This window comes from Dunckerocampus dactyliophorus, chromosome 13, assembly GCF_027744805.1.
Source record: "Dunckerocampus dactyliophorus isolate RoL2022-P2 chromosome 13, RoL_Ddac_1.1, whole genome shotgun sequence".
NCBI classification, from domain to species: Eukaryota; Metazoa; Chordata; class Actinopteri; order Syngnathiformes; family Syngnathidae; genus Dunckerocampus; species Dunckerocampus dactyliophorus.
Genome location: NC_072831.1, coordinates 28498728 through 28516591, shown reverse-complemented (window position 1 = coordinate 28516591; position 17864 = coordinate 28498728). Strand labels below are relative to the sequence as shown.

General features: G+C 44.5%; 1 protein-coding gene across 1 annotated transcript; it reads right to left on the bottom strand.

Moving 5' to 3' along the window:
- Positions 1–1120: 1120 nt before the first annotated feature.
- On the bottom strand, positions 1121–16885 carry plppr3a (phospholipid phosphatase related 3a). Its single transcript, XM_054797591.1, has 9 exons — positions 16392–16885; positions 13318–13421; positions 13033–13218; positions 11536–11665; positions 9992–10187; positions 7629–7686; positions 6051–6224; positions 4365–5210; positions 1121–4006 (listed from the first exon to the last, which is right to left on the bottom strand). Exons 2-9 carry the CDS (start codon positions 13396–13398, stop codon positions 3215–3217), a joined length of 2463 nt encoding a protein of 820 aa, XP_054653566.1. The 5' UTR covers positions 13399–13421; positions 16392–16885; the 3' UTR covers positions 1121–3214.
- Positions 16886–17864: the final 979 nt, after the last annotated feature.

The window sequence follows — 17864 nt, the reverse complement described above, 5'->3', positions numbered from 1 at the left end:
CGTTCCTAATTGTAGAAAATGGCTTCAGGTGTTGTTGGAAAAAGAATGCATTTCATCCAAATATACAAAATAAAGCACTTGTCAATGGAGAAGTAAGCTCAGGAGTTCACTTTACACAACACAGTCTCAACACAGAGGAGTGTTGATGAATGAATATGCTTTTTATTTCCTAAAGCTAAGATATTGGCCTTTTCTTAAATTATTATTATATTACTATTATTATTAATGTGTATATGCAGCTGAAGACAAAATTTACAGGACCTTATTTACTTATTTTTGCATTTACTGGACTTGTTCTCACGCTCATTTAGTTTGGCTTAGGTTCAGTTCATGAAACCCTTGTTTAGCAGCACCATCTTGAATGAAAGCAGCCAAAGCTGATATTTCACGACATGAATACAATAATATGAGCTTCTGCTACTTTTAGGTAACTTTTTTTATCTTTACTGCTTTGGTGTTTCCTCATTGTGACACTTACATAGGTGGAAAAAAATGTTGTGTACTGTAAGTTCCGGTGTACAAGCCGCATCCGCTAAAGTTACAGAGGAAAAACTGATTTGTACGTATATAAGCCGCACCGGACTATGAGCTGCACATGTCCACCTCATAAAATGACATATTGGGGCGCCCACGAGTCCATGAGGACCAGGCAGCTCTATCTGACAGGAGCCAATCACAAGCTATAAGGGAACTCACGAGCTTATCAAGCCTACAGAAATCGCAGGAGGTCATTACTCAATATAACAGTCTGACTCACGGGGTCATCTCAGAACGAAAGCTAAAATCATCACACAGCAACCTAACGCTCAAAAGTTAGCTAAGAAAAATAAAAGGCAAGAACCAATACGAGTTTAAAATAATTAAAAAAAAACAAGTATTTTAACTTCTTCCCAGCAGAGCAGTTCATTGGCCATGGCTGCCGGGGCCCTGCAATGATTCATTGAGCTGCCTGTGTCCACCAGAGGGAGCTCATGAGCTTTGGCAGCCATGGCCAATGAACTGCTCTGCTGGGAAGAAGTTAAAATAGTTGTTCGTTATTTTAAACTCGTATCGGTACTTGTCTCGTATATTTCTTAGCTACCTTTTGAGTGTCAAGTTGCTGTGTGATGATTTTAGCGTTCTTTCTAAGATGACACCGTGAGTCAGACTGCGATATTGAGTAATGACCTCCTGCGATTTCCGATGGGTTGACAAGCTTGTCGTGAGTTTCTTTGCGTCAACATCATACCAAAAGTTGACTAGTCCAAAACATAGGCGCAAGCCCCTGTTTGTTACGTACAGTCGTCCCTCGCAGTTCGATTATGGCTCCCTCGCTATATTGCGTTTTTTCAGAAATGAATGAATTAATAAATGATGGCTGTTTGGTGGTAGACTATGGTCTATTATCAGGCAAATCATATTGAAATACAAGCGGTATGTAGGATTGTGGTCACTAGGCGGCAGTAATGACACAAAACATGGAGACATTACCTTACATTACATTACCTTAACACTGTACAGTATGAAGTCATGAAGTCAGCCATGGCATGTTCGATAAGATAGAGAAAAAAACGTTTTCCCATTCCCAAGTGGTAACTTTTTGATTTATTAAGTTTACAAGAAATAAATTTGAGTCTAACTTGCTAGCTAGCGGCCGTCTCGAGTCCCTGCAGTGTAAGAGTTGCGTCATGTGGTGTACACAATGAATAATAGGAGCATAAAGGTGGCTATAGGGGTGTTAGTTCATGTCCAGAGCGCTCTAATGTTAAAAACCACATTCGGAAAGTCATAAACAGGTTTTCTATGTCCTAACTATGAAAATATTCCATTTACTGGCATCATTTATCGTGGTCGGGTCTAGCTCCAATTAACAGCTATAAACGAGGGACGACTGTAATATGTTACAAAACTGAACATTTCAAAATAACTTCACAAGAAAAATGCTTATCCTAATAAATGTGTTGACTAATAAAGCCCTGCTAACTCTTTTTAGCTGTTTTCATATCTTTAGAACGCACAGAAAAGACATATGTGTTCATGTCTCACATCAGAAGACAAAAAAGTGCAGTTTTCCTTGAATGTCCTGAATTGAACCGAACCGCGACGTGGAAACAGGGCTTAATACAAGTTTACATTTGTAGTTTGGTACCACTGCAGTAAAAAACAGACACAGCAGGCACGCAGATTTCATCCAATTCGCTGAACATTCACCCAGTTATTTCAGCATCAGACCAAAAGTTGACCAGTCAAAACTAATGAGTAAGGGAAAAACCTGATTGGACCGTATTTGTGACGTATTTTATGATCAAATTCCAATCCAAAAGAAAAATCCTGTCTGTGCGGGTACCAGGTCTGTACTGTTAAATCTTCGTGATTTGCCAATTCATCGTAACACCGGTCCGTGTCTTTGGTCCGTGCGGTGCTCAAGATGCACCAGAGTTCACCTGCAGGAGCGTCGAAACCACTTCTTCAAGCGGCCTCGGTCGGCTTGCGTTGTTGGGCACCAGATTTCGGACGATAGCGTCCAAGAAATGATCAGAGCAACGGCACCAGCGTGTTTGAAACGAAGCAAGCGTGACAAGTGTGAACACGGCTTCAAAGCCACTCGGTATGAAGACTCACAGAAGCGAGCAGAAGCTAATTAGCTGCTTTGTCGACTCGTCGCTCGCGTTGGTTGGTTTTGCGGTCACGAGCCATTCTGTGACGCCTGGATTGGGATGCCCAGCTGCTCACGTTTGCTCGGATCACTCTTCGAATTCCTTGTTTAAATAGCGCACAGAAGGTTGCAGGCTGATAGGCAAGGATCCTTTCAATGATCCTTTTGAAGCTCCTCGAGACACAACAACTTGTCGCGGGAGGAAACAAAAGTTGGCAGCAGTTTAAGGAGCACAGCCCGAGGTTGTTTTGTTTTCCTCGTCTTTCTTCGCCCTCTCAAAGGGAAACAGATTGAGCAAATCTGAGGTCTGAGTCGTATCGCCTCCTCAGCTGCAGGCTGCTTTCCCCCTTATTGTGGAGAAGTAGGAGCTCGTAACAACCAGAAGGGAATTCTTCCTTCCTTGTATTTGATCTCCTTTCTCTTCTTCTGACAGCAGCCGATACGAGAACGCCGAGCATCCCCTTGGCGCTCAACCTTGACCGAAGCTGCCAATCAGGATTCAAAGTTATTCAAATAAAAAGTCCTCACCCTATACAAGCTACCCTCGCTTTGTTCAAGAGCTCCGCCGCGAGCCGCCCACTATAGCATGCGCTCGTTCTGCAGGGCCTTGTAGTAGTGCTCCTGCTCGGCGTGGCTGCGGGCCGACACGGAGGGACGGCGAGGCAGCGTGGATGAGCGGGACAGCATGTGGCTGTCCATCAGCAGGTCGGGGTGAGGGGGAGGCGGGAGTACGGCCGAGCACGAGGGGTGGGGAGGGAGCAGCGGTGGCATGGATGAGGAAGGGAGCGGGGGAGGGGGCAAAGGCTGAGAGGATGACACCTGAGAGGATGGGTGAGGCGGGAGGGTCATGTGAGAAGGGTGAGGGGGTGGGGGTAGCGGGGTGGATGACGAGTGAAGAGGGGGTGGCGGGAGATGGGGTGAGGACAGCTGAGGAGGGGGTGGAAGAGGGGAAGAGGCGGTGGGGAGAGGTGGGGGTGGCATCTCCGTTTCGACAGCCAGCGACTCCTTTTTAACCGGAAGTGTCCGGTAATCGCGGTAAAGCGGGGCGTTGTCCTGCCGCTGCAGAAGGCCGCGGTGTTTGTCTACCGCCGTGTCGCCGCCTATCAGGTTGCCACTGATTGTGTTCCTCCACTCCCACGGCTTCCCGTTGGCAGCCGTCACGCGCACCACTGGGTGGTGCGGCGCGTGGGCATCGATGGTGACGATGCTGCCGCTGCCGGCGATGCTGCCAGGGTTGCTGCCAGTGCAGCTGTCCCGGTCGGAGGGGATGCGGTAGTAGGGCGACTCGGAGCAGTTGGAGCCGCCGCCTGAGGAGGAGCCTCCCTCAGAGGTGAGCCCGCCATGGCTCTGCTGCTTGGACATCGCCATCACCTGCAGGGAGGACAGGAGTGAGTCTTTCTAGGTGGACGTGTGGCATCGGGGGACGGGGCAAAAAGTAGCATCCGATCCACTGCTCTCCGCCCATGCCTCAGCCCCCGGCAAAGCTTTGTGACAATTAGTTGAGAAGTTTTTGCATATGGTTCTAAAACAACAACTACAGTATATGTTATTCACAGCGTATTTACATACTGTAATACCACCATGCCAAACTTTGGTACGCTCTTCCTTTGCCCAGACCCCAGGCCCCAGGCCCCAGGCCCCAGGCCCCAGGCCCCAGGCCCCAGGCCCCAGCCCCCGACCAAGTTTCATGAAAATCAGTTTGGTAGTTTTTACAGTAGCTTGCGCTCACCTGAGTGACTCTTGGCTGAGGGGGGGCTTGAGTGGGCAGGGTGGTGGGCACCCGAGGGGTTGACACGGCAATGGGCCCCACACTCGGCTCCTTAACCCCGCCTCCTTCTGTGAGTGATAACCATTTGGCACGGGTCTTGGCGCTCTTTGGGGAGACGGGCGGCGGACGGGTGGCCTCCTCGGGGATGTGAACCAGCGGCGGGGCCACCGCCATCCTAGCTGCAGTGGGCGTGGCCATGCCCTTGTTGGCTTGCACTTTAGGGTAAAGAGAGGACGGCACACCCTGGTCGTCCGCTTCCCCAGCGGTGACCCCGCCTTCTTCATCCCCGGTGTTCGCCCCATCTGCTCTGTCCTCACCCTCGTCTTCATCTCGGGAGCTCTGACTGCGCAGCTCCAGCGAACGCTGCTTCCACTCCGACACCAGCTGCCGGGACCTTTGGGGGTCAAAGGGAACATGGAAGGTCATGTGGCGCTGAGAGGTGGTCTGGTCCTCGGTGGGCGAGATGGGGCTGCTGCCGTTGGCCACCCTGGGCAAGGTGTTGCTGAAGGTCACCATGGTTTCCTTGCCCATGGGCCCGCGGGTGGCCAGGAGCTCCACGTCGGCGCTGGCTCGCTTCAGGGAGGCCAGAGACGCTTTCTCCCGCCTCACCTTGCTGCGTGACCCCGAACCCATGGCCACACCCAGCTCCTCCCTGCTCTCCGACACGTGGGTGGTTTTCCTGTAGAGGGAGTCGTGACCGCGCTGACTCAGCACCCTCAGGGTGTCCTTCTGCTGCGCCGACAACACTTTGGGATGGGGCGACGCGTCTTCTTCGGATGCTCTGAAGTTTGCCACTGCGTAGACGGCCTGGAGCGGGGTAGGAAATAACAAGAGGAGTGACTGCAGAGGGGGCAGTGCCCCACCAGATCCAGCAGAGGGTGTTTTCAGCCTATTTTATATTCAGTGCAGAGTAGTGATTGATTTGCTAGTTCGCTATCAAACAGCCTAGCAGGCGTGGCTTGCAGATTGATTGATCCTCATGGAATCTGCCTAGCTTCAAGCTACCATGCAAATACGTAACCCCCCCCCAAAAAAAACAATTCTAATTTTGATTTACATTAGCGTAGAGCATAATTTACTCGTCTCCATGTTAATAGGCATACCCTCCCGCTTTCGACACAAACCACTGGAAGGAATTTACCTCATTTTCTGGACAATTTCCCTTATTTTCATGCTAATGGTGACAGTTAGGATTGCCAACTTAATCTTCCCTAACAGGAACAGAAAGTGCCCGAGCTTATAAAGTGAAAGACAAAAGAAAATCTGCAATGACAACATTTTTTCTTCCCCTTAAAATCGAGTGTGAAATTGCTCCGGCGAACTTTTATCCGATTATTGCGTCTCTCACTCTCTTTCTCACATCCTTTCCGTAATAAGGGATGCTAAATATAGCTTGCCAAAACAAAACAAAAAAGAAGTGTTGAAGCCTCAAAAAGAAAGAAGGGTTTGTTAGCGGAGGCTGTGCTTGTGTTGGCAATACACAATGGGACGACTAAAGCTCTTTATGTAAAGAGACAAAACATCTATTTATGTGAAGCGCTACATCCAGCATACTTTACTGACAGTCACTGCCAGCAGGAAAATGGTGAATTAAGACCTTTATTTTGTTTGTCGCTATGAAAGCTGGCTCCAGCCAAGCATACTGACCAGGTAGACGCCGATGCCGGCCCCGATGAGGTACCCCACGTAGACATCGATGGGGTGACTGCGGTGCTGCGTGATTTGCGTGAGGCCGGCCAGGCCCGCCGCCATGCAGAAGGCGAACACCAGCAAGGGTTTGAGCAGCTTGGTGGTGGCGCTGATGCTGGCATTGAAGTACATCTGTGGACGCAGTAATGCACACGTATGAAGTACAGAAGCGTGAATAATATACGCCTGAACTGGACATTTCACGTATAACATGAAGGAGGAGAGATATGTGTTTTTTTTAGGAATATTGCAATATTTAATATAACATATCCAATTAATGTAAATGAATGAATGTAAATGTACATTTTAAAAATGTATTTTAAATATGTTGGTCCACTTGCTACAAGATTACATCTGTCCATAAAGATCTGCTATTTTTTTTTTATTATTTTCTGCTCCAAATATTTAAGTGTAAAAAATAAAAAAATCAAAAATAATAAATAAGCCAAAATATTGATATTAATGTTGAAAAGATCACCAGAGTATGCAAAATTGTCAAATTATTTCAGAAAATTGATGCTAATTTACTGCTAACTGGGCTGTTGCTGCCAGCAGGTACATAATAAATGAATAATAATGTTTAAAAAATGTAATATTTTATTTTGTTTTACACTCATGATTTGGTTGAGATCTATTTTTTTATGTATTGTATTAAAATCATGAAGTCAAGTTTCTACAATGCATAAATAGTTGCTGTGCTGCCTTTAAAAAAAACCAACAAAAAAAACTAAATAAAATATTGATAATGTTGAGAAGGTTGGAAAATTGGCAAAATATTCTTTATAAAAATGAGCAATAAACAATATTTATTCATATTATTATTCAATTAAGTCATAATGACAATTTATGTTGTTTTTAAATAAAATAAAATAAAATCATGTGTTGAGATTGGGAGCTATTTTTTTCATTTTTTTGGTACTGAAATTATGAAATCCATCCATTTTCTATGGCGTTTATCCTAATTGGGGTCAGGGGTATGCTGGAGCCTATCCCAGCTGATTTCGGGCGAGAGGCGGGGTACACCCTGGACTGGTCGCCAGCCAATCATTTTCGTTTTAGTCCAACTACAGTATGTCAGTAAGTAAAACTTGAAAATGCAAGCAGTTTTGCCTTGAATCTAAAAATCCAGCTTTCCCACAGAAATGGCAAAAACAAAAAAACTGCAGAATGATATTTCTATTTATTTATTTATGTTGTATTCTTTTCCGCCCCAATTATGCGGCTTGCCTCTTTCTTGAAGGCCTAAACACAGCGGGGAGGGAGTGCAGACGATCACGCGTCAAAGAAAGCAGCGACTTTTCTCGCACGCGCTGCGCGTTAACGAGAACAAAGTGGATGCGGCGACACGGACACACAAGCTTGTCAAAGTGCAGCGGCGTGGGACGGTGTTAGCCGCACTGAATGACAACGACTGATGCTGCTCACTTTTTCCTGCTGCTGCACTCATTTTACACTTTGAACAAAACCAGCTCACCTTCACTATTGCATTCTTTCTATGCAACACAAGGAAGATGAAGTAGAAGAAATGGAACTTACGGAGATATAGACGGCAGCAAAGCCAGAAAGTGTTGCGTGCTGGGATGGAAAGGTTTTCCTAAAGGGGCAAAAAAAAGTGAAAAACAGTCAGACACATTAATTATATTAAATTGTAAATTGTACCAATATGTACGCGCTGTAGTAGAAATGTCAGCATTGTACTAATATGTTAGTATTCCACCAAAATGTAAGCTGTAGTAGTAAATATCTGAGTATTCCACGGTATTGCACTAATAATATGTCATCATTTTACAGAAATGTTGATATTCTACATCTTGTACTGCAGTAATATGTAGGTATTCCATGAATATATATGCATTGTTCTATGATGTACAGATTGAACTAACACTGCATGTTGGTATTGCACCAATATGTAGGTATTGTGGTGGAAATGTTAGCATTTTACTCATATGTAGCTATTGTGCACATTTTGTCTGCTATGTAATAATATGTGGTCACTCCACTATGTTGGTATTTGGATTTGACTCACATGCAGGCAGTAGTGCTACACGTAGCTTGGTTAAAAATATGTCAGTATTGTACTGATACGCTCCTGATCAAAACCAATGAAATAGGCTGTTCATCAGCTGATCAAAACCTTCACAGCACAGCCTTTAAAAGCCAAAATCTTGGCAGAAATGCGATTGAATGTGATTTAGTGTCAGGTATTCACACTGTCATGATCTCCTGATGGTGGGATTGGTGAGCTGCATGAGCAAGACCTCTCGCAGCGCGCCATTGCTGCTGAGGCTGGACGCAGCAAGACTGTCATTTGGAACGTCTTCAAAAGATCCTGAGGGTCATGGAACACAAAAAGACCCCACATAAACGTCACCGGCTCTGAGCCAGAGTATCCCATTGGCTGTCCGTCAAGACACGGCACCGTCCTCGGCCCCAAATGAAGGTGGTTACCGGTGCCAAGTGCAGGCCAGTAAGCATCAGACACCATCTGCCAGAGAAGGCTTTTCAGAAAAAAAAATGTCTTCAAAGGCTTCATCGCCTTCAAGACCACAAAAATGGCTGTTTGGAATTTGCAGGAGAGCGCCAAACATGGGACACTGAAAGGCGGAAGAAAGTTTTATGCTGTGATGAATAAAAATGTAACCTTGACGGACCTGATGGCTTCCAAAGTTACTGGCATGACAAGGAAATCCCACCTGAGATGTTTGCACAGTGGAGGGGGCGCCATCTTGATCCTTCAAAGGAACAATGGAGCTTTGGGTTGTGCAGGGGCGTCAAATGGTAGCTGGCTATGTGGAGATGTTGCAGGGGGCATCCCTCATGACTGAAGGCCCCCTCGTCTGTGTGGTAATGACTGGCTTTTTTAACACTGCATTTCACAAAGGACTTCTTCCAGAGGAATAAGCTCACTCTTTTGGACCATCCTGCGTCTTCCCCTCATCTAAATCCAACTGAAAACGTTTGGGGATGGATGGCAAAGGAAGTTTACATAAATGGACATCAGTTCCAGACAGCGGATGTCCTCCGTGAAGCCATCTTCACCACCTGGAGGAACATTCCCACTAGCCTCCTGGAAACACTGGCATCAAGCATGCCCAAACCCATTTTCCAGCTGATGAACAAGAATGGCGCAGCTTCTTTGAACATTTTATTTCTACTTTAGGGGAAGGGGGTTCAGGTTTTTTGAGCGCTGAGCCCATTTCACTTTAATGCATTTTTCGTCCCACTCCCATTTCTTCTTTTTGCATTTTGAAGCTCTACTCAAAGCCTCCCGAAGATCCAACAGTGCAAAATGTCAATTCTTGCAACTTTTCAACTGGTCGTAACATTTTGATCAGGAATATGTCAGTAAGCCACTAAAATGTCAGCGTTGTACTAATACGTCGGCGTTGTACTCATTTGACAGTATAGTACTAATATGTCAGTACTTTAGCCGTGCATGCAAGCGATGTACTGAGTTGTCGGTATTGCAGAAATGCTGCATTCAAGACAAGCGGGAAGTCAGAAACTGCGACAAAAAACATGGCCAACAATCGTGATAAGCTAGTACTCGTTTTGTTTGTGAAGTGACAATCTGACCGGCATTTCAACAACGCCAAATCTTTTTAAAAATATTAGAGCCCAATAATTTTACCAGATACATTTTTGGGCACCATCATTATTGGGTGAAGTCAGACTTTGGCAAAGTCAAACCATCTAAGAGTTTCTCGGACTTTGAATGAATTTTCATTGCAGTTTTTCCGAGTACGACCTCTGAAATGCCTACCGTAAAGGTAGCGTATCATCAGCCGACACAGTTAGCGTGTGTAACGGCCAACTCACTACCACAAATCCCCTCATGACGAGCACGCACATGAGTGCCTTACGTATATTCCTAATAAAGTGCATTTGGCATCCCGTACCTGGCCGACATGATGGCGTACTGGTCTTTGCCCATGCAGATGTCCTGCGTGATGTAAGCGCTGTTGTCACATGACACGCCAGGCGCCGTGTAGTTGGGCTGGCAGACGGTGAGGAAGAACGGGGCGTGGTAGCCGGTGGCCAGCTGGATGACGTCTGTCACCAGGGCCGTTGCTAGGAGACCAAACACGTGCACACCTGACAGACGAGCAGAGTCAAGGTCACTTTGGGCTTTAAAAGTCCTCCGGTGGTCACTCGTGACGTTCAAATGAATGAAAGGCTGACTTTGGAAACATTCTATAACGTATACAGGTATATAGATCTATAACACCTAGTATATAATTGTAGATGACCACAAGGTATCCCGCCGGGCATTATCTCTTTTGTTTATGAGGCAGCTGAACCAAACAATCAGGTTAGATGAAAGATCTTATGATTTTAAGATGATCTTGATAGCTGACACATTTCTTTCTCGGCTTTTAGCCAAGTTCAAAGGTCAGAATAGTCTCTCTTTGATGTCCGATATCAACATTTTCAACAATTACAGTCCACAGCCAGGCCAACAATCCTTTTGATTTGATTTTCAATAATCTTTCAAAAATACGTCTTATTATTATATTGTTTACTTACAATTAATACAATAATCTGTTCATAACAGTCTTATATTTCATCAAATTATATTTTGTTATCATTATTGTCATTTTATTTACAATTATTTTTACTTTACTTTTTCTTTTGAGCAAGCCACATGCGCCCTACGATGTCGCAGCTGCTGTCAAATGTCAAAACAAAGATGTTTTGAATCGTTGGTAACTTTTTAAAAATTATTTTAGTTTCTTTTTTTGGTTGTTGTTTTTTTGTTCCTCTATGCCAGCAGTGTCCAGTGGATTCGGCACTTTCTCAAAATACAATTTATACAAGAAAACTAAAAAAAAATACAGCAAAAACAGAAAACAACTGCAGTAATTTAGCAAGAATAAAGGCCAAATATTAAGAGTAAAGTCATATAATATTAAGAGGAAAAATAGAGCATAAAATTGAAAAATTAAAGGAAAAAAGTCATAACATGAGAAACAAACAAAACAAAGAAAAAGTTGCAATTTTTGGAAAATTAACTGTTAATAAAAATGTTAATATTACAGTAATAAAGTCAAAAATATTATGAGAATAAAGTCAAAAAAAATGTACAAGAGGAAAGGTGAAATAAAAATGTCATACTGATATAATAGACATTGTCACTGATAACAAAAAAGCTGAGATGCAGGCGGTTTCTTTCTTTAAATATAAAAAACCGTCTCAGCATATTGAGATGGGCTGCCCCCGGCATCACTGATGTTTCAGTGTGCGGCCCTCGCTGTTTGGTCACTCCTGCTCGGTGCTAAGGAGTGATCCTGTCTTCCGTAGTGACCACCCATTCCTAGCTTTATTTAAATAAATAAGATTAAATTGGCATTTTTAGATGTAAGAAATATATACAGTATGTTTATAAAATAGGACATGGCTTAAAATAAAGTAAAAATGATGTGAATATTTGCCCCTGACTGACCAACGAAGCGAACGGTCCTGCGCAGGAAGGAGTTGAAGCTGCATCCTCCAGCGTTGATGCTGCCCTCCGTCTTGGGACATGTCTTGAGTTTGGACTGCATGCAGTACATGAGGCCCTCCCCCATCATGATCTGCGGACAAAGACAAGAAAATGAACAGTAAGCAAGGAGGATAAAAAACCAGCAATCACACATCTTTTACTGTGACGCTATCGATGGTGGCCATCGCTTCCAATTAGGGTGATGGATGAGTTTCGGAAAAGTCTGCTTTATTTCCATGCTGCTGATGGTGGCATTGTGTGTGTGTGTGTGTGTGTGTGTGTGCGCGTGTGTGTATTGACTGAGGAGGTCAGCGCTGTGTGCAATATTGTACTTTAGAATGTCAGGTGTGTATTTATCAATCCATCCATTGATTCTAGAGAGATTAAATTGGCTCAGTGTGCCTTGAAGAAGCTACACTTTGTAATATTTATGTCTCAGCACTTTATTCCAGCAGCTTGTATACCCTACATCTTCACAGGGCTTTGTTTTGGGTTAATAACGTGCATCAGCATACATTTATTTATTACACAATATTGTATAACACGACACATATGGCAAAAACCTTAGGATTAAATACATTTGACTTCTTCCTACTCCCTTTTGAACACAATTGCTAATTGTGATGTTCGGTATATGTGATGGCCAATGACATCTTTCTTATTTCATGGTTTGTTCATGTTTCAAATTAATTAAATTCAACTCAATGAAGCTAAATAAAATGAAATAAATTAATTAAATACAATTGCTTTTATTTTAATGTAATTATTACTATATAGTTAAATAAAAATGATAATTTAATTATTACTATATAATTTATATATATATATATATAGTTAACTTAAATAAATTCATTTAGGTATTACATTAAATCAATTCAATTTCTATATAATTTATATATAATTCAAATTATATATATATATATATACGCCTGAACCATTTTTTATTCACTATGTCTATGCATTGCATGCATTGTCAATGACTATGCATTCTTTACTTGTGTACATACTTGTGTATCTTGCTTGCTGCTGTAACAGATGAATTTCCCTGCTGTGGGATTAATAAAGTACTACTACTACTACTGCTACTATATATATGTGTGTGTATATATAATTACATTATTATTATTGTTATTATTATTATTATTATTATTATTGCTATTATGATTATTATTATTAGATGGCCATTATTCAGCCATACCAGTGGATTATTATATTTTTCTGTAGGACTGGTATTTTTTAAAGATATTTTTCTCAGATGTAAACATGATACACTATAAAAAAGTTAGCTCTTCAGATTAACAAAATGGCGCAGCACATTGAAAAAAATAAGAACATTTGCGTTTTTAAAGCCACACCGCTAATTAAGTGATGTGTTAAAGACATTTTTTTTACACGCTTCAGAAACGGATTTCAGCAGTACTTTGCACTTTGCACATGATTGGATACGATAGGACTTACAGACGCTGCGGGTCCGGCGAAGGCCAAGCTGAGCAACATTAAAAGAGGGATGAGTTCGTCTCCCGTCTCCACATAGGGCATGGAGAGGTCACGGTCGTAGCATCGGAAGCCCACCATGGCCGGGGACAGGACGTCGGTCAGCTCCAGGAAGTACAGAGACACCAGGGAGGACAGGACGATGGGAAGCTACATTAGAGGGATGCAGCAAAAACAGGCAAATATTGATTCTTCTATTGAATCTTTTGTTGATTCATCATGGCTGGAGCACACTCCGCACTGGTGTACCTCTACAAAATAAAAGCATGGCAGCAGCGTCATGCTGTCTTTGGGGGGTTTCTTCTTGGCTCGGCTTTTGGGAGACGTCATCTTGGTGTGGGACCACTCACAGCCTGTCGGGGATGGAAGACACACGTCATACTATAAGTCAAGCACGTACAGTAGAGTCGAACACAGGTCTTGTTGTGGCCTCGGGTGATCACATGACCTCAGAGAGGACTCACAGCCAAAGACACACATGGACACTTAAATATTTACATTCCCCTACCAGTGATCCAGATTCCTCCGCCACGTTCCAAATGTTCACTTCCACTGTGTTGGGGACACTTTGTCTCCTGCTCTATTAGCCTTTCAATATGTCCCCGTCCCTTTAGCTCCTTCTTTGTCCTTGTAATCTTCCTTATGCCCTCTCCTACATCCTTATCCTTTATCTCCTTCCCTATGAAAGTATTGTTCCTAATGTCCTCTCCTATACCCCTACCCCTTTATTCTTCCCAATGTCCTCTCCAATGTTTATCTCCTTCCCTATGCTCTGCTCTGTTTCATACAGTATGTTCCCTATTCTTTACCTTACTTCCTAGGTTTCTACCCCTCTGTCTCCTTCCTTCTGGCTTCCTCACAATGTCCCTAAACCCTGTGTCTCTTTGTCACCTGTATGTACGTTTTCCTAGTATCTCTTTCCCTCTGTCCCCTATTTGATGCCTTCTTCTCTATGTCTCGACCCCTGGGTCTCCTATATGTAGACTTTCCTAGTATCTCCTTCCTTATGTCCCCTATTCTACACCTTCTATCTTATGTCTCTACTCCTCTTTCTCCTATATGTAGGCTTTCTTAGTATCTCCTTCCCTATTTCCCCTATTCTATGCCTTCTTCCCTATGTGTCCCTACTACATATTTTTCGTAGCATCTCCTTCCCCATGCTTAGAATTCTATCCCTTCTTCCCTCGGACCCCACTCCGTGGTCTCCTTCCCTACAACATCTTTTCCCTGCATCATCAGTTTTTACTCTCTTGCCTGGCTTTGCTTTTTGTGTTTTCACTCTTGATTTCAAGCTCTCTGCAACTCTTTGTGTTTAAATATACATTACACTCTCCTTGCAGTCGCACAGAGATCAAACACCGGCAGAAAAACAAAGAAATAAAGCATAAAAGAGAAGATGACTTTAGCACAAATGTGACAAATGCAGGAGGTGGGGGTGGGGGTGTATTTAGGATGCTTGCAAGGATGGATGGATGGTCACCAGCGTGGCTGAAAAGAAGCTTATAAAGCCTCCAGTCTCATCTCAGTGACCTGCTCCAGTCTACACACTTCAACCTCCCCACTTTTAAATCACAACACACACACACACACACACACACACAATGCGCCTGTCTTCTGAAGAGTGGGGAGGGGGGGCAAGCGTGCATGTTTATCTCAAAAAAACAGCACTTTGTTCCTCGGAGGCTCTTCACTGACATCAATGTGACTGCAAAATGTCGGCTGGCTTGTGTGTGTCCTATGAGACTTTAACCTTGTGTGTGTGCGTGTGTGTGTGTGTGCGTGTGTGTGTGTGTGTGTGTGCGTGTGTGTGTGTGTGTGTACTGCGGTGGACTGAATCAGTATGTCAGTGTGCCAGACGGCCAGAAAGACCACCAACATTGTAAACATTACCGCCAGGATGTATTATATCTATTAAAGTAACAAAGCCAGAATTTTGTTGAATTGATTGCCAATTGAATAAAAAATGCGGTCAAAGTGAGTGCAGTACTTGCAGAAAACAGCATAGGCGCTGTTGAGTCAGTCTCAGGCAGTTTGCTGTCTAAAGAAGTCTAGCAAACAACAACGTCCACGATAGCAAGTTGACCTACATCCATGCAGACGGCTCAATATAACACTGGCGTGAAAACAGGAGTTCATAACATTCAGAGAGATCCTCTCATCCCGTAAAAAAAACCCTCTATTCACCAATCGCGGGTCTAGAAAAGCAAATAACACTAGCACCTCGGATATGGTAAATACAAAAAAAAAAAACAGCTGTGGCTGTAGGCAACCTGCTGATTTGGCTTTAAAAAAATAGTACCTTAATCTGCCTCTGCATGCGCTTTGGAATGTCGGTTGGCGCTACTCAGCTGTCAGTGTGCAAGCCATGTGTGCTACACTTGCCGTACTGTTGCTTACAATCAAGTCATCAGCGCTATTAATGCTGACTCAGCAGTTTGCTCCTCACTACTATTCCAACATTGGTTCTGTTGCTGCCGTGTTATGCAATGTACTTGTCCGTATGGTAAAAGAACGCTTCATATTTTTCTTTACACTTTCTCATGCACTCCTCATCATTGTTAAAGTAAAAAAAACTTGATGTACAGCAAGATGGCTGTCACATTCTTTCTACAGGCCTCATCCTCTTTGCGGTTTGGGTAAATAAACGCCCAAATATTTGTTCACTGCTTCTTAACAGTATCTGAAAATGTACTTTTAGATGCGTACTTTAGCGTAAAATTCGATACTGACTTCTCAATCTGCGCTGGAAGAATGAGGTAAAACACAACAAGGTGGTCGATGACACATTCACTATCATTCATCACTTTCCTAACTACGCCTAGCCATCCAATACAAGACTTATACTCATTTTTAACTCATTGAGCATTATTGGGGTTGTAGTTTCGTAGAGGCAGTGTGTACGACTGCGCCGCATCACACTGAGCTGTTTCTAATATTTTGGGTGCCTAATTTTGCTTTACTGGAGATGCAAAATGTTGGAAACAGCACAGCATAAATGTCGAAGTTATACGTTTCTTTAAAGGGTGAGCATAAAAAGGCAGCGTTTTTGATGGAAGTATTGTATTGCATCTTGTTCCGCTTCTGCAGGTGTACCTAACGTTGTGGCCTGGGGGGGACATGCAGGACCATTAGAAGAAGTACTTCTAATTGCGGCTACAACATATTGATTAGTATTATTAGAAAATTGGACCCTCTCGTTTAGGGTTAGAGGTGGCTAATTGACAAAGTCACGTGACTTCATGCAAGTTGCAGTTGAGATCATCAATGATGGAAGTACACGCACACACACACACGCACACGCGCACGCGCGCATATAGACTCACCTCTGTCCCGGGGGCTCCGTGAATTTACCGAGTCCCGTCGCCCCCTTCCCCCCCGGCGTGCTCTCGCGTGCTGCTCCAGTTTGGCTGCTCTCGGTTCCCTTTAATCCATATCAGTTGTCCCTCCCGGCCCCCACAGAAATCCCCCAAATCCCGCAGAAATCCGACAGGCAGGGCTGGGATAAATTACTGGATGCTCGCAAGGATGCTGATGGTGGAAAAAGTCCCCCCACAAATGTGATTCGGTTGTGGAGTGAGAGCTTCACGTGCTTCTCCAGAAGCGAGGTGATGGTGATGGGTGACGTCCTCCTCCTCTTCTTCTTCTATTTGCATCCGCAGGTATTCCCAATATTCCCAAATGTGGCCATCACGTCACAGAGGAAGGTTTGAAAAAACAGGGAATGTTCATGCATGGGAGCTTGTGTTTGTTTGCAGCCGAGCATCCGTGTCAGTTTTCGGGTACGCAGTCAGCCTCAGCGCGCACACACAAAGGCAGGGACTGGAGGGGGGGGCGGGGGTGCAAGGGGGAGGAGAGAGTGGTGTGTTGATGGTGGGGGGAGGAGACAGTCTGCTCCACACTTCTTCTTCTGCCATTCCTGCAGCCACGGCTGAGACACAAAAGGGGTTGGGGGGTGGTCGGTGCGTGTGCACAACCATGGGACAAGATGGGGGTGGGGCTGGCAAGGGGGAGAGAGCCTCCAATCAATGACGAGGCCCCGCACGTGTGTGCAACTTCATTGACGTGCACGCGCCCCCCTTCTTTGTTTGGGCACTCCTGAAGGGCGTGTCCTCGTGCACGACCATGTAGTGCTGCTGTGCACGTGGTGGATCCACCCTAGCATGCACGTGCAAGACAAACTCAGTCATCAGGACTACCGCCGGTCAGGCTCTGCATGCAGGGGCACCAGCATAAGTGCCCCGCCACATCCAGCAGATAGCGCGGCACTCGCTAATATGTTTTATATTTAATACAGAGCAGTCATTCAAGCGCCGTTTCTGTTCTGTACGAATGTTGCACCGCGGCCCACCGAATGAGAGTCGAGAGTGCTAGGCATCGAGCTAAAAACCCGAGCTCTCAACGTACGTCAACCTACTTGCACGCAGCCACGCCAGCTGGCATCTGTTCCATAAATAGCACAGAAAGTGGTAGAAGAAGTCCACCCGGCAATTTTGTGCGTCAGAGCCGTGACGGAGGCAGGAGGTCGCCTGTGTGAAAGGGTCTCCGGCAAAACTGGGATGTGAAATTTAACACTTCCGTCGTAAGGGTTAATGCCGGCCAGGCTCCGCGTGAGGGGCATCTGCATTAGTGCCCCGCCACATCCAGCAGATGGGGCTGTTTCTAACATTCATTTTATATGAAATACAGAGAAGCAATTGAATTGCAAAACTTGACAATTTTCCACCTTCAGAGGTGGTAACAGTGTCAGGACGCCAAATGTGTGAATGGGTATTCATGTAACGTTGGGAATGTAACGT

Coding starts and splice junctions, on each gene's coding strand:
- plppr3a (XM_054797591.1), bottom strand. CDS start 13,398: ATGACGTCTCCCAAAAGCCGAGCCAAGAAGAAACCCCCCAAAGACAGC. Junction 13,219..13,317: donor CATGCTTTTATTTTGTAGAG/GTACACCAGTGC, acceptor CCTCTAATGTAG/CTTCCCATCGTCCTGTCCTC. Junction 11,666..13,032: donor TCGCCGGACCCGCAGCGTCT/GTAAGTCCTATC, acceptor CTTTGTCCGCAG/ATCATGATGGGGGAGGGCCT.